General features: G+C 41.4%; 1 protein-coding gene across 1 annotated transcript in view; it reads left to right on the top strand.

Annotated features, from left to right (window-relative positions):
* The window catches only part of slc9a5 (solute carrier family 9 member A5), a 28,484-nt gene extending 10,499 nt beyond the window's left edge, over positions 1 to 17,985 (top strand). The window contains exons 4-16 of the mRNA XM_020654517.3: positions 4,253 to 4,331; positions 4,417 to 4,594; positions 6,046 to 6,266; positions 6,793 to 6,995; positions 9,263 to 9,352; positions 9,667 to 9,737; positions 10,501 to 10,627; positions 11,769 to 11,860; positions 12,116 to 12,242; positions 12,956 to 13,105; positions 13,544 to 13,613; positions 13,860 to 13,988; positions 14,296 to 17,985. Coding sequence (XP_020510173.3) covers positions 4,253 to 4,331; positions 4,417 to 4,594; positions 6,046 to 6,266; positions 6,793 to 6,995; positions 9,263 to 9,352; positions 9,667 to 9,737; positions 10,501 to 10,627; positions 11,769 to 11,860; positions 12,116 to 12,242; positions 12,956 to 13,105; positions 13,544 to 13,613; positions 13,860 to 13,988; positions 14,296 to 14,900 — 2,142 coding nt within the window. The 3' untranslated portion in view covers positions 14,901 to 17,985. The remainder of the gene's footprint in view (positions 1 to 4,252; positions 4,332 to 4,416; positions 4,595 to 6,045; positions 6,267 to 6,792; positions 6,996 to 9,262; positions 9,353 to 9,666; positions 9,738 to 10,500; positions 10,628 to 11,768; positions 11,861 to 12,115; positions 12,243 to 12,955; positions 13,106 to 13,543; positions 13,614 to 13,859; positions 13,989 to 14,295) is intronic.
* Positions 17,986 to 26,061: the final 8,076 nt, after the last annotated feature.

The following is a 26,061-nucleotide window of genomic DNA, read 5'->3' as shown; positions in this document are numbered from 1 at the left end:
GGAAGCATTGAGCCACATTTCCTTAGCTTTTACATGCTTCGGGGTCATTTCACTCAGTTAGGAACCTTCCTAAGAAAAAATGACAATTCGAACGCACCCTTCGTCTGCGTTTGTTCAACAGGGAGGGCCATGTGTGGTATATTCCACGGTGGCCATTTTTCTTCTGATGTCAAGCTCAGGTTAAATTTCTTTGTTGTTGGTTCCAGGTTGTCGTTGGTTTAATTGTTAGAAATCCTGCAAATTGTCAACATTTTACTCTTCCACAGCGACTAAAAGACGTTGAAGAACATAAATACAAAGAAGTGACAACAGGCCACATTTCAGGTTAAAAAGAACACATTTCATAACTCGACAGCTTTTCAGACACTAAAGTTAGCATTCAATCACTTCCTAATTACAATTCCTCGCTAATGGTGTGTATTACAATTCTACAACTACAAAATTCTACAATTCACTTAGCAGACGCTTTTTATCCAAAGCGACGTAAATCAGAGAGTAAGTACAACACTAATCCATTCATACACCGCCACAGAAGAAGCGGGAGCAATGCAGGGTTAAGTGTCTTGTACACAAGGACACATCGGACATGTTGCTCAGCTGGGGAACCCTCAACCTTCTGGTTGTTAGGCAACGACTCTACCAACTGAGCCACAGCCGCCCATACTAGCTTACTAGCTAGTGGTTGCTTCAATTGAGCATTGGTCAAATGCTAACATTCCCTGCTGTTATGGTAGCTAGTCATATAGAGGAAACCGTATTTCAGGTGTTAAGTCACAAACAAAGATTTTATTTGAACCTTAAATATGGTCCTTATTGCCTCCAAATTTCCCTTTTGCATTGTTTTTGCAGTATTTTCTATTTACTCTTAGCACAGCAACATCTATACCATACAATCAACGTTGTATGGAAAAGTTGTGACACCAATTATTATGTTAATTTGATACCAACATAATAATTTAAAGGTCACATATTCTCCTCCTTTTCAACCGGTTTAAATAAGTCTCAGAGCTTCCCAAAAACATGTGTGTGAAGTGTCTTGTTCTAAATCCACTCTGATCCTGTATTTGATCATGCCTATAAACCCCTCTATTTCAGCCCTGCTCAGAACAGGCTGTTTCTGTGTCTGTAGCTTTAAATGTAAATGAGCTGTGTCTGACCACGCCCCCTCTCTGGAAGGGCTTGGATGTCTCTAGCATTCTCACTCCATGTCCTATTGTTTACAGTGAGAAGGCAGACTCAGAGGGCAGAACAAACACTTAGCTGTGGGAGTGTCACCCACCTGGGGGAGGGGTTACTGCCCTTTGTGATGTCATGAAGGGAAAATCTCCAAACGGTCTGTTTGAGCATACATTTTCTGAAAAGTGGAGCAGGCTAAAGACGGAGAGGATGGACTTTTCTCATAATTAGTGGAGTTGGTGGACAGACTACGGTCACATGTTAGTGTTAGAAAAACATGGTGAATATGTGACCTTTAAAATGCTAAATATACACAGCGACACAGCAAACCTCCTTTTTTAAGAATGTATCTTCTTTAACTGTGTACCACTCTAGATTTATTTGGTGAGTGTTGACATGGACATCTTGGGAAATATATTATCTAAATGTAAATATTTATTTTACAGAATTTAAAGAATGAAAAAAAAAAACAAGTCACAGAATTGCTGCTTCATCCAGACATAGAGAGTCTCCCTTTGCGCTGCTGTCTATCCACAAAAATCCAAAAAGCACACGTTAGTCTCTGTTTGGTCCATTTTTCACAACTTAAATCAGCTCTTTCCCAACATTTCAGTGACCTGTTCCCTCAAACATGCTTATCAGCTGCTTCAATAAAGCTCTTGAGCTGCTGCTGCTCTTGCAGAAGTAGAGGCTTTATACTATATTTAGTATTGGTTTTAAACATGAGTTTTTTTTTTATTTGGGCACTTGGTGCAAGCATGTGTAAGTAAGACATGAAAGAGACAACATTTTGATGAAGGGTAAGGTTGTATACGAAGAAGATTTAAGCATTTTTTAAATGTGTTACTTGACTCCATGCCAAAACAGATGCTCAGAGTTTTGAAATGTGACTTCAGATTGGACTGAGGATGTTCACAATAATTGCAGAAGAACATGAATTGATCTAGCCCTGAAATGAACAAGTCGTCCGGCCTGTAAATACTTTGGTAGATCTTTGGAAGATCTTCATACCATCTGTAAAGATGGTATGATTTGTCCCAGTAAACTACAGATGTTTGATGAAAACACAACAGTGGCAAGAAGAGCAGAGAAACTTCACATTTACTCTGTAGCAGTTTGAGAAAGCAGAGATTAAACAGTTCAGAGCAGATTAACTCTGCACTTTTCTAATCCCCAGCAGCACTCAGAATAATCCCACCAACAAATGGAAAATCCAAAGTGTGGGAAAACGGCAGCTCTGACCTGCAATCCCAGAAAGAACCAAAGAAGAAAAGAGACGCAGGGTGGGCTTTTTCTTACAAGGCTCAGTGGTGTACGCACTTAAAATTCTGTTACTTCATCCTCAGTGTTTTACAGTTAATGACGTCACAATAGCCACAGTAGTGATATTTCCCCAAATCCACCCTTTATAAATGCCTTCAGAATAGACACCTTTTTATGTACCTTATGTCAGGTTTACAGCACAGCAGTAGTTTCTGCTTCACAGTACATTATTTGTGTGCATAACTCAGTATTGGAATCAGTTTTCTCAGGCTTTCAAGTCCAATTTTCAAAGTGGTCCTATTTATGGAAACATCATGGGTGTCAAGAAGTAAGGCCCGACCGATATGAGATATTTGGGGCCAATACCAATATGGATGTTTAAGAGAGAAAAAATCTGATACCGATATATCGGCCGATATCTTTCTCAGATCTATGAAATCTGTAGAGATAGATGGATATACATTTACACATTTATCCCTCAAATGCAGTTATCAAGTACTTGCGGAAAATATTTTTAAAGAAGACAAGATGGTCACGCAACTGGAAAGTAACAGTGCATGTACGAGCATCCCCGCTTCACACTCTGGAGAGTGATAATGTTTGTTGTAATCCATATAGCGCCCTCTGCTGGTGTAAGAGAACTGCTAGTTTAATACAATGAAACTCAAATTAAATGCTATTTGACTGGTGAATAAATCTAGTAATACCGGCGCATATCTGCGATAAAATGAACCGATACCGATAGTCCCTGGATAAGCTACTATCGGCCGATATTATCGGATGGCCATTTATTGTTCAGGCTCTACTATGAAGTTAGCTAAAATGCGATGGGTATTAAAACTTCAAAAGGATATGTGTGTCCAGTGTTCATGATCTTGTCCCAGACTTCTTGCTGCACAAGTAGAACCTTTTTCCAGTTTAATAACTGTCTTAACCACTACAGGTAACTCGACATCTGATCCTCTTTTAGACGCCCAACAGGCTTATGCCTCAGTTTTCAGATTTCAGCTCAGCTTCTAAAGAAGTGAAATGTTTACCTAACCCTGTCAGCGTTAACCCAATCATTTTGATGTGATTAAGGTCCTCAATTAATGCTCTTTTATTGCATTAATTCAGTGTTAATTAGAGGCGCCATAGATAAGCCAAAGCAGCGTCTCCCTGTAGTCACATTGATGTAAATGAATGACACGGCTGCGCCTTTGAATATCTCTTTTTACTTAAAAAAAACTTCCGGGTGGCTCATTTGACATATCAAAAGTAATATCCACCTTGTGGACATCCAACATTTGACTTTTCTCCTGCTGTGAGGGACATGTGTGAAAGGGGAGCTCTGGAAATCTTGTTTATCTGCCTAACTCATCATCTTACCAAGGTCATTTGGATAGAAACCAAAGCTTTTAGATTTCCCAGATAGACCCATGTTACCCATTGTTACAGTGTTTAAATGACTCCATTCAGGTTGATTTTCTATTCATTTCCAGCGATCTTAAACTTAAATCAAGTGCTGAGTTAAGAAGTTTTGACCTTCTTTAAAAAAGGTAGAAGCCTGTCAAGGTTTCATTCTTTAATCTTTGGTGGGGCCTAAAACAAAAAAAGAGAAAAGTCCTTCACAGTGTTTGATCAAGGTTTAGATCATAGACTGTTTAGATTCATTGAGATTGTCTGTTGCATAGAAACAGTGACGATTTGATGCACTTAAATTTGTACAACCTGAAGTGCTCTAACTTGAGTTCCCACTAAACTGAACTGAACAAACTGAGTTACAGCTTTACCGAAACATACCTCTAATCTTATCCCCGTCCCTGCTCTTTAGGTTCTTTATAAAGTCTACATTTCCTTTGTGGAAGTGGGAGCAGAGAATGTACAGACGGTGGATTACTTCAAAGGAGTCGGTGAGTTCAGACAAAGGAAAAAAATCAAAACCTTTTATCACACTCTTCTGTAACCCATCCGATTTCTTCTCCTCGTTCTCGGCAGCCTCCTTCCTCGTCGTCAGCATCGGGGGCACCATGGTGGGTCTGGTGTTTGCCGTCATCCTCGGCTTCATCACTCGTTTCACCAAGAAGGTTCGGATCATCGAGCCTCTCTTCGTCTTCCTGCTGGTTTACCTGGCCTACCTGACCGCGGAGCTCTTCTCCTTGTCGGCCATTCTGTCGTGAGTCTGCACCCAAAGTACAACCAGAAAAACATGTCCTCTCCTTCTTCTGCTGTTTATAGAAAAATGGCTCAGCTGCCTACAGCACAGTGAGATTCTAAAGAGCTTTACATGCAATCAACCTGAAATGGACTTCAGTTTCTGGATCTCCCACATTGCAAGAAAACAAAGGACCGCACAGAAAGGTCATATGGAGATGTGCTGGGAGACTCAGTGCTGCATGTTAACATGTTTATCAGCTGAGGAGGAAAGGTTTTGACCTTTGCAGTGATCATTTGATTTCTGTTGCCCGATACTGAAAGAGATGGGCAAATTCATGAGGAAAGCAAAACTAAAAATGTGTAAATCAAAATGACATGAAAATGCCAAACTTATTTTGAGGTTCTAGAGTTGGTAAAGGAAGTTAATGTTTTGTGGTTAAAGGAGTAGATGAGTCATCAGTGGGGACTTCTTTGCTTGAGTTTTACGACAGGTTGCTAAAAAGCAGAATTATTACGTGCTTGGTAGAACATTTAGTTTTAAGTCCAGTATTTTCCAATCTCAGAACCAATCAGCTGGAGTCTGACGACAAAATAAACCTTGAGGAACGATGGACAACTTTTCGATAATTCCAGGAAACCCAGCGGTTAGTGTTAAACAGTTTCTTGCTAAGACTTTCTTTAAGGTGCGCTTGCATTGTTTACAGTCCAATCAGCAACTTGAGTAGCCAATTGAAGCTCCCCTCCAGATATGTCTGCAAAATAAACATTGTCATTTCTTGGTTCATTGAATCCACTAGAGGAGCGACGTTCATCTGTTTATGGTGAGTCTCATTTTAACTGTAAATAGTAAGTTACACAGAGGCATCACTCTGGATTACTTTAGCGGTACGAGCCTAAAGAAGAAACCGATTTGCGTGCAATTTCCTTCCATCTAACGGGTCTTAAGTTTTCAGGAATAACAACAATATGATGAAGATTAGTAAAAAGTTGAGCTTTCTCCGGTCTGTCCTCAAGAGTAGAAGAAAACAAATTTTCAAATGTTTGTTTGTTGAATGCAGGTTGGATCGATCGTTTATGATGCATTCCAGGAAGTCGGGAAATCTAAACACTGATTGGCTTTCCATGACAGAATCAAGCTGATTTCATTGTTTTCAGATTACCAGGATGTCAATATGATGGAATGTGTTCCTTCTGCTTTTGCTCTCCAAAGAGCCTGCTGCTTTGTGATTGGTCAATACCACTCAGACTGCAATCCTATGGTATATGTAGTATATCAAAAAAGAGTTTGAGCTGTTAAATTGTTAACAGGAAGTCAGTACTTTCTTTGAGTTTGGTAGTTGGAGATGACTCAGTTGTTTCTAGTGGTTGCTAAGTTTTGCATCTGGTGAGATATACATTCGCTGTTAGTTTAAAACAGAGGTCGTGACACTGGCTAATTATATCTTGTTATATGTCTCTCTTTCTCTCCAGTATGACCTTCTGTGGTATTGGTGCCAATAAATATGTGGAGGCCAATATTTCCCAGAAGTCTCGGACCACGGTGAAGTACACGATGAAGACTCTGGCCAGCATTGCAGAGACCATCATCTTCATCTTTCTGGGGATCTCGGCGGTAGACAAGTCCAAGTGGGCGTGGGACACCGGCCTGGTGTCCTGCACGCTCATCTTCATCTTAATCTTCAGAGCTATGGGTCAGTCATTTCATCTGTCTCTTCATTTGTGTGTTCTTTACACGAGGTAGTGAATCATTTTACACAGAATAAAAACAACAAATCTCCAATTAGAAATCAGAAAAAAATCCTAAATTCTCACCTAAGCAACTTTTGCAGGAGTTGATTTGTCTCCTTGACAGAAAACTTGAGGAATTAAGCCGCTTTGACCTTTTCAGCTTCCGCCTCAGGATGTGACATTTTAGCTTCACAGCTGAAAACGATCTCATGATGCTGATCGCAGCTCTCTACTGTCCTCGTCAAAATATCACAATAATCTCAGACTCCCTTTTAACCTTTACGCCTGTCCACTCCTTTACATCAAGTGCTCCCTGCTGACTGTCGATTTGAAATGTAGAGTTGTGGCCGTGTGCATGCAGCTTAAAAGATACAGTGTAATGTAGTCATTTTCTCTTAAGATGTCTAAGCAGCCAGTAGTTTTTCCTCCATCATCTCCCCATATCTCCTGACTTTCTGATCCTGACCTTCAGTAACCTTTGTGCTCCAGGTGTGATCGGTCAAACCTGGGTCCTGAACCGCTTCCGCCTGGTGCCGTTGGACAAGCTCGACCAGGTGGTGATGTCATACGGCGGCCTGCGAGGGGCGGTGGCCTTCGCTCTGGTAGTGCTGCTGGACGGCAATCAGGTCAAAGCCAAGGATTATTTTGTCGCCACGACGATTGTGGTCGTCTTCTTCACCGTCATGTTCCAGGTAGGAAGAAAAACAAACACTTTCACTGTGCAGAGAAAAGTTCCAGATACCTGGTCTTTCTTCTTTTTCTGTGTGTTGTTGCACCGACAGGAGAAAACAAATTCATAGAGGTCAGGAGGGTAACTTTCAGATGAACGCGGTGGCTTCAATATGAGGATGTCTTTGTCTGTCTTTGTGCTGGATAAAGGGACTCAGAGGTTCAATATGTGACCCTTTGTTCTCATATACCCCACATGTCTGAGGCAAATTAAGATGCGATCAGACTGAAAGCAAAACAAAATTTAAGCCCGGCCTAGTGGTTCAGTCGCGTCCCATGAATGGAGGCTACAGTCCTCCAAGCCGGGGTTCGAACCCTGCCTGTGGCTCTCTTCCCGCATGCCATAACCCACCTACTCTCCCAAATTCCTACTCCATCCATAAAAAGCAATATCTGTTATTTTGACTTCCTTGCCCTGTTAGTAATCCAACTTTACAGATTTTCTAGATTCAGTAAAACTCAGCGGAGTTAGATAGAGAGGAGCGCCACAGCTGAAACAGAACGCCCAACGTTTGGTATCCCTGAGAGAAATCCTGGACCTGGTCCTGATCCGTGCTGACAGGTCATCAGACTAAACACTGGTCAGCCTCAAACAGGAAAGTTCATCCAGACTCAGTTCATGGAGTCAAAGTGCGGGACTAACAGACACTCAAAGGTCACTGACAGAGACACTGAGCTGCTGCAGCTGTGTGAAGACCAGTCACACCCCGCTCTCCAGCTTCTGGTCGCCTAGCAACCGCAATGATGTCATGCTCTACATAACCTTTAGCCACCTGCTCTTACACCGAGCAATAAAATGCTGTTTGACCCAAAAAGCAGCATCCCGATGAGTTATATATATACATATATATATATATATACATATATATATATATATATATATATGTATATATATATATACTTATCAGCAGTAGAGCTTAACATGTACATTGTGTCCTCAGGGTGGCGCTATAGGAAACATTTTGGAGTCAATAAAACATCTGATGGGTTAATAATCAGGAAAGAGAAGTATGACATTAAAGTGAAATAAATTGGTGAGTTTTCAGAAGTTTGCAGGGGTCCCTGAGGAAGGTATAGGGGTCAAAGCGGAGGTGTTTTTTTGGCCATTTTTCTGCTAAAGAGAGACAGGAAATGTTCGGAGGAGAGAGTGGGTGGAAGACATGCAGCAAAGGGCCGAGGTTGGATTCAAACCCAGCTGCTGTGAGGATGACTAAAGCCTCCGTACATGAGGGGCACGACGTAACCTCTAGGCTATCCGGCATTCCTTTTAAGGAAGATTTTGTCAGTAGAATTTGGAGATCTAATTGGTTCTGAATATTTGGTGTTTTTTATTTCAAAAGTTTTTTTTATTAAGAAAGCTTGGCTCGCGGCACCGGTGGCCTAGTGGTTAGTTTACGCGTCCAATGTACAGACGCTGTAATCCTCGAAGCTGGTGGCCCGGGTCTCAGCTGTGGCTCCTTTCCCGATGTCATTCCACTCTCTCTCTCTCCCCTATTTTAGGCTCTATCCTGTGTATCTTATAAAGGCATACAAAGCCCAAAAACAAATGGATTTGAACTTGTACATTTATTTTCTACTCTTCTGATACTCAAAGCACTTTAACACCACAGGTCACATTCACACACTGATGGTAGAGGCTGCTGTGTAAAGTGACCATCAGAAGTAGCCTAGCGAGCTAATTGTCAGTCGTGGTTGAATTAAAGTAAAAATATGCTGCAGTCCTGGACCACACACTTTGCAGTTAAAGTCAAGTACGGGAAGGGGTTGGGGTTTGAGATTTCAGAGATAAAAATCCAGTCATAACCTCCTGGTATCAGATTTATTTACCTGAAATAATCAGACATGTTTACTGTATGCACCTTTAAATCCCTCGTGTTAGATTAAGTCAGAGACAGGAACTTGACTTATTGTTCATTAAGGTCATAAAGTGTAAAAACAAACTAAATCTAGAGTTTGTACAAACATGTCAAACTTGAGTTCAGACTTCCTTTGACCTACTCTCTGAGTGTTTCCACTTTCCCAGCATGACTCTGCATCACAGAATGAAACCGATGGGACTGATGTTGATAACGTATTTTCTTTCTCAGTAGTAGCATGCAGAATTTTCTTTGTTTCTATTTTTATGTTTCTGATGAACCCCTCATATTTCTATTCTTCTAGTTTCATTCAGCCTGCAGATGTCTCCCCTTTCTATCTGAACCATCGTACTCTGTGTTGCTTTCTGTTTCAGGGTCTGACCATCAAACCGCTCGTCAAGTGGCTCAAAGTTCCTCGATCCACCAGCAGGAAGCCGACCATCAACGAGGAGATCCACGAGAGGGTCGGTTTCACTTCTTCTTCTTCTGTTGCTCCTCATTTTCCCTCATCCTAATCGTCATTTCCATCTTGTCAAATGACGAAAACATGGAGGTGTCCAGTGCACAAAAAGGCACCTGAGGGAGTAAAGACAAACTTTACACAGCAGCAAGGATTAAAACCAGCAATTTGTTTTACTCAAAGTCCCCAAAATTAAAGTCAAAATACTTAATAATGCCCAAAAATGTATATTTCTTAGATTTGATTCCCTGACTGTCTCCAGAGTTTTGACCCTCACTTTCAGGTCTTCCTCAGCTCATTGTTCTTTGATGTTTTCAGGCGTTCGACCACATCCTGACAGCTGTGGAGGACATCGCAGGCCTGCAGGGATATCACCACTGGAGAGACAAGTGAGGCCTCTACACTGATAGAAAAGACAGTAGAGCATCAGAGCAACATTTAAAGATGATTATAACATTGAGTGAGGCTACTTCACTGTGGCATGTTTCATTCTGAACCAGTGTTTCATATATAAGGGTCCCTCACCCATTAGGGTTTTTTAAGGTTTATCCTGGGACCTAGACAACCAGCAACCTGAATACAAGTGACTATAAAACATAGATTTTGTGCATACCTCGGCTCTTTGCTGCTTGTCATCCCCCTTTCTCTCCTTCCAACATTTCCTGTCTGTCTTCAGCGTTCTTATCCAATAAAGGCAAAATGGCCCCAAAAATTACTTATTATTTACAAACTAAATAAATAATGATTGGAAAACTGAGAAAAAAGGTTAATGTACAAGACTGTGAATATGTCTGAAAAGTTTACCTTTAATGGCTGTCCAAATTGTAATAAGTGGCTACGAACACTAGGGGGAGCCGCATCTCTATTAGAGACAAAAGATGAGACGCTCCACTCTTCTGATAAAACCATTAATAAATCACATTATCTGTCAGCTCCTAGATTGTCATATACAGTAAGAGTTGTTAAAGTGAGGCTTAAAAACATCGGCTTTTTAACATGATAGCTCCATAACACAGTTACATTACATTTTAAACAGGCTAACATCGGTGTTCAAATGTGTTTAGTTCCTTTGATATCAGAACTTTCAGTAAATTCTGTGTTCCAGTCATAAATATGTGAATCTGATATGTGCTTGTCTGTGTGTCTGCTCAGGTGGGAGCAGTTTGATAAGAACTACCTGAGCAAGCTGCTGCTGAGGAAGTCTGTGTACAGGAAGAGCGAGCTGTGGGAAGCTTATCAGAAGATCAACATCAGAGATGCCATCAATGTCATCGATCAGGTGTGTGTGTGTGTGTGTGTGTGAGTTTGTGTGTGTGGAGAGGGGGACTCTTCATATAGTGAGCTGAGCAGCTGGAAAACATCCTCTCTGGTTCAGTTCATGACTTGATGGAGACAAATTGCATAATATGTGACCTTGAACAGAAAGTTTCTTTCTTTGTGTAACAATGAAACGAACTGTTGCAGGCAGTGTGAAACCAGAAACTCCTGTGTTCTGTAAAATCTCATTTCCAGTCTTATTTTTTCAACCCGAAAAACAAAAATTTGTTCAGTAGTGAAACTTAAGAGCAGCTCTTGGCACAACTGACCCTGGTTGTAATGTCATAAATAATAAAACATAGAAAAAACTCGACCACTGCACACCGCTGAAAAGTCCAGTGGAGAGTGGAGTTTCATGTATCAGCCCACACAGTCGCTGAAAAACTTAAAACAACATGAAACAGATTTATGGAGGTAAGTTCATGTTTGCAGGAAGGTTTCATAAATCATTAACGTCAACACAATGACTCGAAGGGAAACTCTTTATGTGCTGCTGTGATGATTCTCTGATCTGAGACCAGGTTCAGCTGCACACATCGGAAAAAACCTTCAAACAATCCAAGCCGGGGAAAAAAAATGAAAAACACAAACAGAGCTGCAAAACATAAACTCTAACCTGATAGAAGATACACTGAGGTTGTGATTGTGATTCGATAACAGAGTATGAGGCCCACATTAAAAACCCATTTAGACCAGATGAGATGTTGGTGTGCTTCTACCTTTAAGACCGGATGCAACATTGCAGCATATTGTTGTTTTTGTTGTTATTTACTTTTAAAAAGGAATGATTTTTAGTGCAAAGGAAAGGAGTTAATTCCAGTGGTTTACGCTCTCAAATGATTTTATTTTTATGTCTCTATCCGCTTCAGAGGTTGAGAAATAAAGTTTTTAGTAATGTTGGAATTCTGCAAAGTTTATTCTGAAATCCCTCAGGTTTTGGGAGGTTGTTTTCAAACAATACGTAGGTTTTAGAGGTTGTTTTTTGAGGGGGCCTTAGACTCAGTTTCTTGCTCAATCTTTTCAATGTGGGACAATGTGAATACTGATTAGATATTCTGTCATTGGTTAAATACTGAAGAACTTTGTGTGTTCGGTGTGTGTAGGGTGGGAACGTCCTGACTTCAGCCAGACTGTCTCTGCCCTCCATGGCGAGCAGAGCTTCATTCCCCGAAGTCACCAACGTCACCAACTACCTGTGAGTGACTTTGTGTGTTGTTGTGTGTGTTTAAATTCAGCTGTATGTTGTGTACATTATTTTACAGTCACATTTAAACAGTAGTATGTCTCTTCAGCTCTTACACCTCCTCCTCCCTGAAGTCTTAGCCTCATGTTGATTCACATCATGCTAAACGTGTGTGTGCATTTGCATGTGTGTGTGTGTGTGTGTGTGTGTGTGTGTGTGTGTGTGTGTGTGTGTGTGTGTGTGTGTGTGTGTGTGTGTGTTTTCAAGGCGTGAGAATGGCAGCGGTGTGTGTCTGGACCTGCAGGCAATCGATAACGTCCCCGGAGCCAAAGTGGAGGAGGACACAGAAACACACCACGTCCTCGCAGAAAACCTGTACAAACCCAGGAGACGGGTAACACACACACACGCACTCAGACGCACACACACACACACACACACACACACACACACACACACACACACACACACACACACACACACACACACACACACACACACACACACACAACACAAAAACTTTTTTATTTTGAATGAAGAAAAAAGTATGAAATTGAAGTAAAATAAATTGAGGACTTTTTAGAGGTTTGCAGGGGCCCTGAGGAAGATACAGGGGGTCCTAGCAGGGGTGTTTCTTTAATGTTTGTTTTACATTTATTTTTGGGGTCTTTTTGCCTTTATTAGAGAGGACAGCAGAAGAGAAACAAGAAATGTTGGGAGTGGATAGTGGGGGCAGTGGGGGAATTGATTTTTGGCTGTAAAGGGGATTGTCTCACTTTTGGAGTCACCCTCAAGTGGCCGTTTGAGGAACTGCAGTATGTGGCTCTTCCTGCTTTAGCTTCACACGAACTCTAGACATTTTTCCTTGGTTTTCAGAGTTCAAAAATGAGGTTTGAAGGGACATCAAAAGTTCTGACAAATGAAATAACAACAAAGTGGAGAAATAACAAAAAGTATTAACATTCAAAGATTCCTCTTCTAGTTTCTCATTAAGACATTTCATGTCAGAATAAGATAAAAGACTCAGAAATGTGTCATGTTGTGCTTTGTGTTGTTGTTCGATATCGATGTGCTGTATCATGAGTTTCATGTTGTGTGCGTCTGCAGTATCAGTCCCACTACAGCCGTCACTTCATGCCTCTGGGGGAGAAGGAGCGTCAGGACCGGGAGGTGTTTCAGAGGAACATGAAGAGCCGCATGGAGACGTTCAAATCGAGCCGACACAAACGACACAAGAAGGAGAGAAGCCTCAAGAAGGTGAGAAGCACCCGCAGCCAAATGTTTCTTCACTTCTGTCTCTGTTTGAATGAAACTCTGTGACGGCTCAGATTTAATGAAGTTATAGTTTTTTGGGAGAAAAAACTGAATACGGACCACTCTGATATGAAGAAAAAACTCAAGTTCATTTGTAACTTTTCTTTTTCTCTTTTACTTAAAGGGGCAATATGTAACTCTGACACCTAGTGTTTAAAACGAGTACTGCAGCCCAAATTCTAAACATTGAAGAGAGCTGTCTCCCCCGCCCCCTCCTCCCGAGAGTCGATGTGCGATTGTCTTTTACACTTTATTTAAGTCAGTTAATCACAGCTGCTTCACTCTGTCATTAAAGGCAATGTGGCGTGCAAATTAAACGGCCTCCTGTTCTGACTGCAGGTTAAAAGGACTGACGTGTTTATTCTGTTCTGTTTTCAACAGCGCCGAGGATCCGACGTCAAGGAGGACGGCAGCGACAAACCGAGACGCAACGTCAGCTGGCAGGACAAAAGTAACGCTGAGGGGAGGGAGGGAGAGGAAGAGGAGAGAGATCAGTAGTTAGTTAAATGTCAGACTTCAATAAGATTAAAGTACAAAAGAACGAGGCTATAAAATACATGAGTCTACATTTTTGTGCTAGCTGTAATAAAACGAAATAACATCCTCCTCTGGAATTTAAGATTTCACCGTGATCACTGTGTGTGTGTGTGTGTGTGGTGTAGTGATGTGATGGGTTGTGTCACATGTGTGTCTTTAGATCCAGTGGTTGTTCCTGTGGAGTCAGAGGAGGAGAAAGGTGACCACTCAGACCCTGAAAAAGAGGAAGATGTCGGGATCACCTTCATCGCTCGCAAGCCAGAGACACCAAAACAGCGACCCCAATCCGGTAAGAACACAGACACACACACACACACACACACACACACACACACACACACACACACACACAAACACAATGTGTTGATCACTCTGCCAGTCAGTAGAAAAGTTTTTAAATGCAACTTGGCAGCAGGAGACATTTTTATTGTGTCAAACTCATGCATGTGCTTCGGTTCGACTATAAGCCAGAGAGGTGATGGTCAAGTACAAGGTGCAAAGTCATGACATCGCTTAGAGATGACTAGATACCAAACCACGTCATTATCCCCAAAAGTATCTTCAGCTCTGTGGTCTAACTGTGTCTCTCTCGTCAGTCCCTGCAGCTCTGGACGGGCCTCAGAGTCCAGCATCCGGCCCCGCCTCACCCCCCATTGGAGACAGCCACCTACCATGGAAGGGCAGTGTGGGTTCTCCTCCCCCCTGTGTGTCTGTGGAGGCCACGAAGATCATCCCTGTGGACCTCCAACAGGCCTGGAACCAGAGCATCTCATCCCTGGAGAGCATCTCCTCGCCGCCCGCCCTGCCTGAGCCCTTCCACCCCCGAGTGAGCGCCCTCGCCAGACTGGGAGGAACCCGTCCAGCCTCCTACACCCCACCAGGCAGCACCCCACCAGGCAGCACTGTGGGTAGCAACTCCTCCATCGGACCTCAGGTGTCACAGGGCCCCTTCCGCTTTCCAGAGAAGAAGAAGAAGGAGGAGGACGATGAGGAGGAGGAAGATGGAGGAGCCGCACAAGAGATGCAGCCACTCATGTCATCTCTGAGGCCTCCCGGCCCCCTGCCACCGCCTCCACCACCGCCAGGCTTTGCCCCTGGGTCAGCGAGGAGGAGGAACCCCTGTGTCTACTTGAGGAGCCTGGTGGCCGCGCCCCCTCCTGGCAGTGGAGAGCCACACAGCCGAGGCCCCACCCAGCTGTAACAACAGATCCCAGATCAGTAAAACACCTCTCTAATGCAGAGCGGAGCAGGAACTGTGCTCCACCAATCAGCAGCTTCAGTTTCACTGCAAAGAACCCAACACATACACACTCACACACACATTTACCCACATATATAAAGTATATACACACACACGTACACACGCCGTCCAGTAGGAAAACAGGTCTCCACATCTCCTCTGCGTCTGCAGCCTCATGATGGAGTTTCAGCTTTACTGTGAGCGTTGACATCTCTACAACATCCTGACTGATATGAGCAGAACACTGAGGTCAGATGTCACCCCGATAGTCTAATCACTGCTCTAACCTGCACATCACCAGCCCTCACATATCACCAGCTCCTGAGAGAAGACTAAAGGTACAAACAGCTGGTCGGACAGGAGATATCTTTTTAAATGTTATACCATTCATTTCACGACTTTTAATGTAACAAAGATTCTGAGTTATTTTCTATTTGTGTCTTTGTTAGCTATTGTTTTCTAATCACAGGTCATTTTTTACGCATCTCTGGGTCTAAATAACTAACAGGTTGTAAAACAAACTGTATTGGCTGAAAAGTAATCCTTGGTGACAAAATACCCGATCAAAGTACCTCTACTAAAAGTGCTTTGTGGCACTGATAAATTACTCTTAGTTTTTTCAATAGAGTCAGGTAGTCTTAAAGAGACATGTAACAGCTGTTTGTGGTTTCTCTCTCACAAAAAGATCTTATTTTGTAGGAAGTCTACAATTCATTTAGCAGACACTTTTATCCAAAGCGACAAACATCAGAGAGTAATAACAACACAAGCAAGGATGTAGAGAGGAGGAGACAGCGTCAGGAAGTGCAAACAAACAGCTTTAAGTCCAATCAGGCAACACACAGGTGCTGACAGAAAGTGACCAGAAGCAGAGCACAACATTGACCGCTGTTGAGAGTTCGAATCAGCTTCAAAAACATTTTCTTGAAGGTGCAAAGGAACTCTGCAGATCGAATGGAGTTTGGAACTTAGTTCCACCAGCAGGGATGCAGCAAAGGAGAAGAGTCTAGTTAGAGACTTAGGACCCGAGTCGTTGTCAGACAGCTATGATAACAATCTGAGCATGTTAGTGGCAAAAACAAGCACTTTTATAATATGCACTTTGATCGGGCAAGTTTCCTACTGCCAGTTTCCCAGCTGATGGCTGAAGCAGCAGCTCCAAAACTTTTTGTATCTATTAGTTATTTTGACCCTAAAGGATGTAAAATTGTTACCTAAGTTAAATAATGCCATGATTCACCAATAAACATCAGTGCTGCATCCTGTTACCAAAAGGACAAATTCAAAGCTAAATACAAAACATCACCAGGCTAACGCTTTCAAGATATTATCTCCAATTTTGTGATTGTGCACAACAGCTCCCACTCACTGTTGAGTTTTTAATATTAACACAGTCCACAGCTGAATGATTCCTCCAGTCAGTAGGGAAAAAAACAATAAAATATGATATAATCAATTAAAAATGAAAATACGATTCTGCTGGAGGTGGACGCTGACTGATGTATTACCTTTCTAGTTATACTGACAACATCTCTTTTGTACATTTGGAACATTGTACTCACATAGTATAATGTTAGTAGACTTTAGAATTGTAATATCATCACAGCTAATAGAAATGTCATAACAATGATTGTTAGATAGAGGCACAGCTTCTCCTGCTGCCTGAACCACAGCCGCTCTTTAACATGAGCTGACAGCTTTTTAAAGTCTTATTTCTTTATACACAGGTGTCAACATGCATCAACACCTTTATTTATTTTGTTAAAGCCGCTCGAATCTAAAAATGTATTTTGTAAAGCTGCAAATATAGAGAATATACAGAGTAGTTTATTTTGAATGACCAAAGTGTGTAAAAACAAAGCATAATGAAGATTTATACCTTGTGCATCAGTGTATAACTGCCTTACTCTGCTGTCTCTGTGTAGCGGTTTGTCAGTTTAGTCTTCCTGTCTGCGTGTGTTTGTGTGCGAGTACATAGGTGGGGCCCAACCAGACCGTCCACAGGTTTATCATCCCACCAGCAGGAAAGATGTTTCTTTGATTGTTTCATTCATTTTGACTCTGTTGTGTTGCTTTTTTTTTGCCAAAGAATCTTTTCGCCTTAATGTCAGAGCTGCTTTCACACTTAGCTTCAGTCTGATTAAAGCCCAGCAGCCTCTACAGCAGTGAACCAACAGGTGGAAGGACTATCCTGTAATCAAATCAATGATGCTACCTTTTTATCCAACAATCTCTGCCTGATATTACACGTTTGGTTCTCCAAGCCCTTCCTTATGATCAAGCATCAGGTCCAAAAGGGTTGGAAAAAACTTGCCAATCATAGTTTTAAATTCCATATTGGCTTTAATAGAAACTTTTATATGCAACACAAAGGTACCTGAGAGGACTTGTGCCAAGCGTGAAAAATTGTATTTGAGTCCAGAATTGAATCTTGTTTGGGAAAATATTAGCTTGTCTTGGAACTGTTACCTGGTAGTAGATAAATATTACTAAAGGTAAGCTTTTAACACATCCCTCTGCCTCCACCTGCAGGTCATTGTTACTCCAGACATTTTTGTCATCCTGGCTGCTGGCTTCAAACTTCTGTTGAACCTGAGTGATAAATGTTCAGCTGATTGCAGCAGGCTGTCTATGGTGTGTATCGTCTTTCTTGTTGCCTCAGTGTACATCCGCGGTGACTGAAATAACAAACATGTTGCTGCTTGTAGAAATGCCTTTATTCTGCAAAGATACTTGAACTGGAGCTGACACCAGACCAGTGGTGATTTTAGTGTTAATAATCTGGTAACAGCTCAGAAAAGTGTTGCAAAAGCATTACAGTGTTTCATCCAGCTGTCAGTGTTGCTTTTTTTTAAATCACTCATTATGTTAACAAGGACAAAGGAATGTGCTGCAGAGTATAAAGTCTGTTTTTATTTTATCTGTGATTCAGGTTGTCGAATAATCAAATGAAACAAATCTGTCTTTGTGCCAAACTTTTGTTTTCTTTGGCTTATGCCCAGAGATCTTAAAGCCAATAAATGTAAGGTGTGTTTTTCTGAGTGAACATGGCTGACTCTTTGCTTCTTTACATTACCTGCCTGATTTTTTAAGATGATACTGTATTGTTTTTAGAACAGTATTTGTCTTTTATTAAGGTAATTTCATTTAATGAGACCTATATTCTCTAACATTCACTATGAGAGATATTCAAATCATCTTTATAGTCCATTAAATTAAAGATCACTTGCAGCTATACATGAACTCAATGTATATAGTATGTATTGGATGACTATTAAACAATGTAAGTGTTAATAGTATCTAAATAAAGGAAATCTGTGTATTCAATTCACCTTAAATACCCAGAGGGCACTGGCTAAAGCAAAAATGTCCATGCACAAACACATGGACATGTTTCTTGAGAAGAAACTGGCAGGGCTGGCTGATACTTATGTTGGGGTCTACATCATTAAAAATATATATAATTGTTTTGTAATATATATTTATATATTCATCATTTAATTTATATTCATTGTTTGTATGATTGCAATTGTGCTTTAATGGTTTATTCTTTTTTTTATCTAATCACAGTGTTTCTTTGACTTAAAATTTAAATTCACCTACAAGTTAACATATGCATCAAAATTCCTTTTAATTCACTTCAATAATTGTTAAAATAAACAAACATGGCGACCGGAAGTGACATAATGCTTTAACTAGGACAGAAAAAACAGTGCTGATTTGAATTAAAATATTAAGTGCAGCCAGTGAGTTAAGTAGCCTGCATTAAACAACAAATATAAATTAAATTAAATTAAATTATAATAAATTAAAGATGTATTTGCCGTGACGTATTTGAACGTGGCTCATCTTGTTACCGGCTGAAAACGGCTCCAAGGATTCTGTGTCCAAGTCGGATGGAGGAGTGTTTGAGTTCATCTTTAAAACAGCGGTAAGTATTCACAAATCATCTGCAAGGTTTTTGCAAGGTGCAAGAGTTTGGCATCTTCGTGCAGTTATTAATGCTGTCCTTGAAAAATCGAGTTTACACCATAGACTGTAAATATTACACCTGTCAGCTTACGTCGTATTTCGGCCCCGGTAGCGTTGCCCGGGTAACAGTTGGGAAATCTCTGTGAGTTAATGCAAAATTAAAAATTATCAGATAACTTAAGTAACTGCTATTAATTGTATTTATCTGGTATGCGACGTGTTTATTATGGCCAACTATGCTTGGTAGCTCATTTATCGTAAATGTATGTGTTAGAAAGTGAATTTCGAAACTCTTATCGGTTGGCTAGCTGCTAGCCTGGGTGGTGTTATGTCGAGATTTGCTTCCTTGTCGAAAAATGCAACCAAAGCGCGAAACGAAAGCAGTGGCTATCAGTATCCCCTGTCAAATAATGCTACCAGAAAAACAAACAATAAATAATTGTACTACTCACTTTATATGACTTGTTAGGGTATAGGGAGCACGTTTTTGTTCTCTGTAATAATTTTAAGGAAGCCCATCTCGATGGACAATTCCTGCACGTCCTACTGTTGTTGCAAAATGTTCACAAATTGGGTCATTGCTTTCGTTTAAATGTGTTTGCCCTCAGGGGCGTCCTACTGGTCTGCGGCCCCAACAAGTTGCCTGTCTTACCTGTTGACAAGCAGCACCTCTGATCAAATACCGCTCACTATACTCTGTACAAGGTTTGCGCCTTATCAGCTACAACACGTTTTTACTCCTGAGCAGCCAGTCAGTTAATTTCGCTTCACTTGTTAAATCTATTTATTGAGCCATTAGCAGATTCAATCATTTTTTTTAATCCTTTAGTTTTGGCATGAAGTAGCACAACACACAGTGGTTTAATCAACAGCCATTTCCTGAATAGCATTAAATGATAATAAGCAATTTGTGGCTGAGGGTGCGTTACCTGTTTGCACTCATCACCTCAGGGTTAAAAAGGAGGTGAAAATATGAATGAAATGTGAATAATAATGGGTGATTTGACAGATAACAACATTTTAACCCACTGGGGTGGAAAGAAGAACAAGCTGTGGTCTCTGACATGCAATTTAAATGACTGAATGCGTTTGCAAATTTCCTGTATCGTGTCTATTCAGTTAGATCATAGCAGATTATACCTTAATCTTTCAGTGCCTGTGGTGAGATTAAATTACAGGGTGTATTTGACAGTTTCACTCTTTGCCGGAATCTTTTTCAGATCTGATTCAATGAGGGGAAATGTCTCCATTCTTAAATAACAGTGTCTCTTCCGAATTCAACATTATTTCTCATCATACCCCACTTCTGTGCACACTGCCCTCTGACTGACACAAAGTATTATGTCCTGAAGGTGTAACTTTTAGCTCATCCAGTAAAGCTGTCTCCGAATGTGTTTATGTGATTCCTAAGTTTCCCCCTGCGGCTACATGTGTTGTGTAACTCTGTCAGTTCTGCGGCAGCTTGCCCTGAACTTTATGTATGCTGGAGGAAAGGATCAGTGTGTCTGAGTGTGTAATGATTGAGAGACAGGCTGTAATAATCCACTGAGGATGCACGTATACGTCCGTTGGCTGGGGGACGACACCGATCTGCCCAAAGGCTGGTGCCATTAAACGTTCTCAACACAGCTGAACAAGAAAGTGACACTCAAAGGGAAGGGTCCCTGCAGAAACAGGCAAATGTTAGATAGAGCCAATTAAGCCTTTAGAATTCAATCAGATATTTCCACATAACATGTGATTAGCAATCTAATCTGTTTTTATTCCATTACTAGTCTATATGATACTTTTATTTTTGGGCTTTTTGCCTTTTTTTTTGATAGGACAGTGGATAGAGTTGGAAACTAGGAAGAGAAGGGGGGAACGGAACGAAAAGGATCCACAGGACGGACTTGAATCCGGGCCACTCGTTTGAAGAAACATAGCCTCCTAATATGGGGAGGACCTTACCCCTAGGCCATTTGCTTCCCATGTATGCTACTTTTTAGCCGCTATTTGGGGATATCATAATCATCACAATGTCCAACAAGGCAGTTATATCCCTCTGGTAATAATTTAAAAAAGCACTGCTGATGACCAGCCCTCAGTACTTTCCTTCAGAGTACTTTGTCTCTGTAGAGAATTGGATGTAATGGAAACTCCACCTGTCCTGCACTTATACAGCCTGTCACATCTGTTTTTTTAACAACTGTTCTCAGATCTGTGGCTCATCTAACCCCTCAGCTGTTTTTGTTCCTCAGAGTTTATCCTCTGAATCAAAGCCTCGCCCTCCGTCAGGGCTTCAGTGAGAGGCTGAGAGCACATACCAACACCTCAGCAGTCTGCTGGCTTTGTACTATTCTGCTGTATCAGACACTGGAGCATGGACCTCACTCCATAAGAAACATGATGTTGAAGCTTGGCTGCAGGGCTGTTTGTGCCCATGAGGAGGCACACTAAGCTGAATCTGGATGATCTGGTCCAGAGGGAAGACATTTAATGTTCATCATGTTTGATTTGTATAGTGGCAGTTAGTGTCTGATTATGCAGGGTGGCAAAACAAATGCTTTAAATCAGATTTTAAACACATTACAATTTCACTTAAGTCCCATTTATGAATACAGGAGTAAGGACAACAGGTGTGGAGAATGTAAACTCAAATTGCTGAAGTGATGAATTATTTAATCTGATTCTAGAGAGCAGCATGTTGTTATAAACCCTCTGAAGACTCTTATGTGACTGTCCCCCTGCAGGGCTGTGGTTTTCTCTTGGATCCAGAGCGACCTGCAGGCCTGGGCTTGAATCATCGCGGCAAACAGGAGGAACACAGAGCGTCAACCCAGCGAACCTGGTGAGAGATGGATGTTTATTTGCTGTGGGTCAGCTAGGTCACTTTGGTTGTCTGTCTTTGTTTTACCGAAAGTAGCTAAATGGATGTAATTGTTTGTGTAGCTAGCAGCCTCACCTGGCCCGGTGGGTGTAAATCAGAGGTTAATTGTTAGTTTTGTCAGGGAGAAGGCCAGTCGTAAACATCAGACAGAGGAAACAGGGGGGATAATGAGGAGGGCACGCCTGCTCAGACTCTCTGATTGAGCTGCTTAACTCTCGCCCTGTCCTCCTGCTCTGGCCCGTCTGCTACGCTGTGCTGTAATGTTGATACACAGAACATGTAGTTCTGCGCTATGGTCTCATAAGCTCTTAAATGTGTATTTCAGCACTATAATGCATCCTTAAAAGATCAGGAAAATGCAGATACAAAGATAAGCTGCACATATGTCACATCCTAACATGTCCTGCTGCTGACGGGTTTGGACTCAGCAATGACAAAACCAGGGAGTTGGATTTTCACAGATTTCAAAACTTTGCTACCATTCAAATAAAAATCAAACAGCATCATTACCGGTACCTGTTTTACTCTGCAACAAAAATATAAGTCCTAGAGACATAGTTGCTGCTTTCATGATTATTGTAGGCATACTTGTGTTGTTATGTTGTAAAAGCCTGCAGAAATTCCTCGCTGGAGATCTCTTGTTGATCGTTTTGTTGAGTCGTGTCATAGACCAAATCCTGTGGCTCCCTTCCTGTTGAAAAATGAATGAGGGGTGATAAAACCACAGACACTCGAGGGCTGACATGTAGTTTCATGTGCTTTGAATGCACAGAGGAATAGAAGACTATATTTATCTCAGGTGTTTTTCATAACAAACTAAAGTCAGTGTAATTCTCTTGTTGTGCACAGATGCAGTTTTGTTTTAACTAGAAACATGGACCAGAAAGATGATGGCTTGGTCTGTTCCTAATACATCACATTGGCTAAATGTGAGCGCTGGTAATGATTTTGATGATCATTTATCAATACTCCATCCTTCAGCCTGAGGGGAATAGTGCTTCCCATTTGAGTGGTCTGTGTCTTTCTTTGGTTACCAGAGTGTCGGCCTCAGACAAGCCAGCCAAGAATGAATCTATTCTGTGAGGGCTTAGCTGCAGGCCGGGCCGGCTGCTGATTGGCTCCCTGTTAATTGTTCTGCGAGGTGGAAAACCTGCTCACATTCTTCTGTGATGAGCTGCTCGGCCGGCCTGTCGCTCTGAGCACACAGCAGTAACTTTCCATCAGAGCAGAGAGATGTGGCGTTTATAGATGTGTTGTCATCCTCGGCTCATACACTAATTATACAGAACGAGACACAAACAGGCCCACCAGGGCAGGCTGTGCTGCATAATCACCACTCTGCTGTCAGCCAGTGCGAGCCTCAAACTCGCTGCATGTGCGTGCATGCTGGACGTCCCGTACTCGGTGCACGCAGTCATTAAACACAAAAGATTTCAGATACTGGCTTTGTTTATTTACACATGTCCAACACAATGCTGTTACGTAAGAAACAGACCTAAACTGAACCTTCCTGAGTCTTGATGGAACATCTCTACAATACCAAGCATGAAGAGATTAAACATGTAATCTGATAAAAAGTGTTTCACTTTAAACTGTCACTGTAACATTTGCAAATGACCGTTAAGAGATTCACAAACGTCAAAACACTTCAAAAGAAAACAAACGTACTGTCGTCACAGAGCAAGCAGCACAGAGCAGATTGTGAAAACCTTTAATTAAATTAACTTGATTTTTTACGTTTCACTGCCTCATCATTTTTTCACTTGAACAAGAATTGGTTGTTAAAAACTCCACATACCTGAACCTCAAAATGTACCTGTAAGATGCATGTTTATTAGTTTACCTTAAGCGTTGGCTGTCAGCTGGACATGTAGTTTTTCTAGCCGACTGCTCTATTAGACTTTAAAGTCATGTCACCAGAGTTTTAGATTTAATCATTTTACCAGATGGCCACACTGCAGCCTGAGCAGCACATGACCGTGTCCTTGCTGGATTGCTGTTGCAATACTCACATGGTGAGAATGTAACAGATTGTGGGAGTAGTCTTTTGTCAAAGTGTTTTCTTTTGGCTCTTAATACCAGTGAAATAACGCAAATGCACAATGCAAATCGTATACGATAAAAGGTTTAATTTTGAGTACCTACGTTGCCTCAAATATTTCCAATAGTTACCAAAGCCAGAGAAGTCCTTCATTTTGTAACGGGACGTGTGTTGTCATGGTAGCCGCCATGACACACACAAAATATTTATTGTTGCCAAGGAAACACCGGATGTCACATCAAAGATCGCTACATAAGGAAGCAGGAATTGCTACTGAAAGTTGCCGTACTGTTGCTGTATGTGCTGCTGTGATTAAAAAAAAAAAAAAAAAAAAAAAAAATGTCCTGTAAATTCTACTCGGACACATTAGCTCATCTGTAAACATATTCTCTTTCTCAGGTCTGTTTCCCCTGTCTGGGGGCAATTGTGCTGTAGTGATTATTTGCAGCAACAGGATGGTGTCTGTTGCCTTCAGTCAAATACACTGGAGTTATTATTCATGGTAATTAAGTTAAAAGTCACCCAGTGCAACGCTTTGGATCAAAGATTTAAAAAAAAAAAAAATGTTTTAATGTCACAGAGGAGGGAGAATTATCTGGATTTGTTCTAAAAACACAAAATAATTATCACTAGAAACATTCACTGTTGGCCCGACTCTGTATAAATGGAAAGTTAACATGGCTTGTTTGAGTTTAAATTCAGCTGACCTGTCTCACCCCCCTGCCCTCGACCTTTTCTCTACATATTCAGCAGTGGTTTGAAAGGAGGCTGGTTTTTGGCCATTGAAGAAGCAGTCAGGTTGAAGTGTCAGGTTTAGGGAAGCCCTCCAGGGAAGCCTGGCGGACTCCTCAAAGGTTTGGATTTAAGGCAGACTCCACAGAGGCCCCTTCAAGGCCAGGCCTCAGACCCAGACTGATGCTGTTTTTAAATGTCGAGCCCACCACAACAGAACAGCGGGACAAAATCTGCACACACAGCAAGAAAGGAGAGAAGGCAGGGAGCCGTTTTAATGTAGACAGGGAGACTAAATGGCTTTGGAGGTGCAAAATAGAGAGATGTTGGCAGAGCTTAATGCATGTTAAAAAACAGAATTGAAGTGTTAAAAGACATACATTACTTTTCACATGTTTGTAACTTCACTACAAAGTCTTGTGGCTGTATGTCTGTTCTCCACTTTGGTCCAGACTGAAATCTGTAAAAAGGATTAGCATCTGTGTGGTTCAGACATTCACTTTCTTCTGAGGATAAATCCTAAAAAACCTTGATGGATTATCATACAACCATCATCAGGTCTACATCAAGTGCTATGGAAAACTTTGGTTTATAGGCTCTTACCTGCAAAACTGATGACATTCCCAGCTGGACTGTCTTTCCTTCAAGCATGCTAACATTCTAGGGCCATGGGTCTACTAAAGCTTTTTTTCTTCTAAAAGCTGAAAGCTCCAGGCACTCTTCTGCAATCATACCCCAGTTTAACTTCACATTTTCTGTTGCATCTGGTTGATATGATGTGGAGTATCTTTAGAGCCTGGAGGTGATATTGAGATCATCGCTGTTGTAAAGAAGGCTGAAGCAAATAGGGATCTCTTCTCCGTAGTTGTTGCTGTTCAGCATTTGTAAATTTAGGGTGTGGTGGAAACTAGCCCCACCCCTCATCCTCTGTGATTGGACAGACGGTAATGAAAAAGCTATTAGGTGTGTGACGAACTCAAAATATTGAAACGTGACTAAATTTCTTGTCAAGGTGAAAGCTGTCAGCCATTATGGGTGAGTCAGATGCCGAACTGGAAATTAGTAGAGAAAACACCCCCGCCACTTTTAAATAGTTTGTGTGGCAGCTAGTGGAGAAACGGATCACAGTTTATCCCTAATCTGTTTGAATCATAGTGTAAAATCATATCTTGTATCGTGTATCGTCTTGCCTCATGAGCTGAGTGTATCGTCATACCCCTAAAAGCTATGCATTTTCTCAAATCTGCTTGACATTAAACAGCAGAATAAATGTAAAGTTTTGATTGTGGTATCCAAGTTATTGTCCGCACCTAATCCTTGTGATGGTTAAAGGTAAAACATTCCAGTTGTATCAGCTTGAGGGGTTAATTTTGTAAAAAAATAGGCTTTTAAAGAGCCAAACTGTGTTAATATTTGTGTATCTGCACAGGAGTAATTGACTGCACGTTTCTGTATTTTTCATGTTGCATTATTAACTGCAGAAAAAAAGTGCAATGTAAGATTTTCCA

Source organism: Labrus bergylta, chromosome 3 (assembly GCF_963930695.1).
Source record: "Labrus bergylta chromosome 3, fLabBer1.1, whole genome shotgun sequence".
NCBI lineage: Eukaryota > Metazoa > Chordata > Actinopteri > Labriformes > Labridae > Labrus > Labrus bergylta.
The sequence above is the reverse complement of the archived record's forward strand: the minus strand, read 5'-3'. Positions and strand labels throughout refer to the sequence as shown.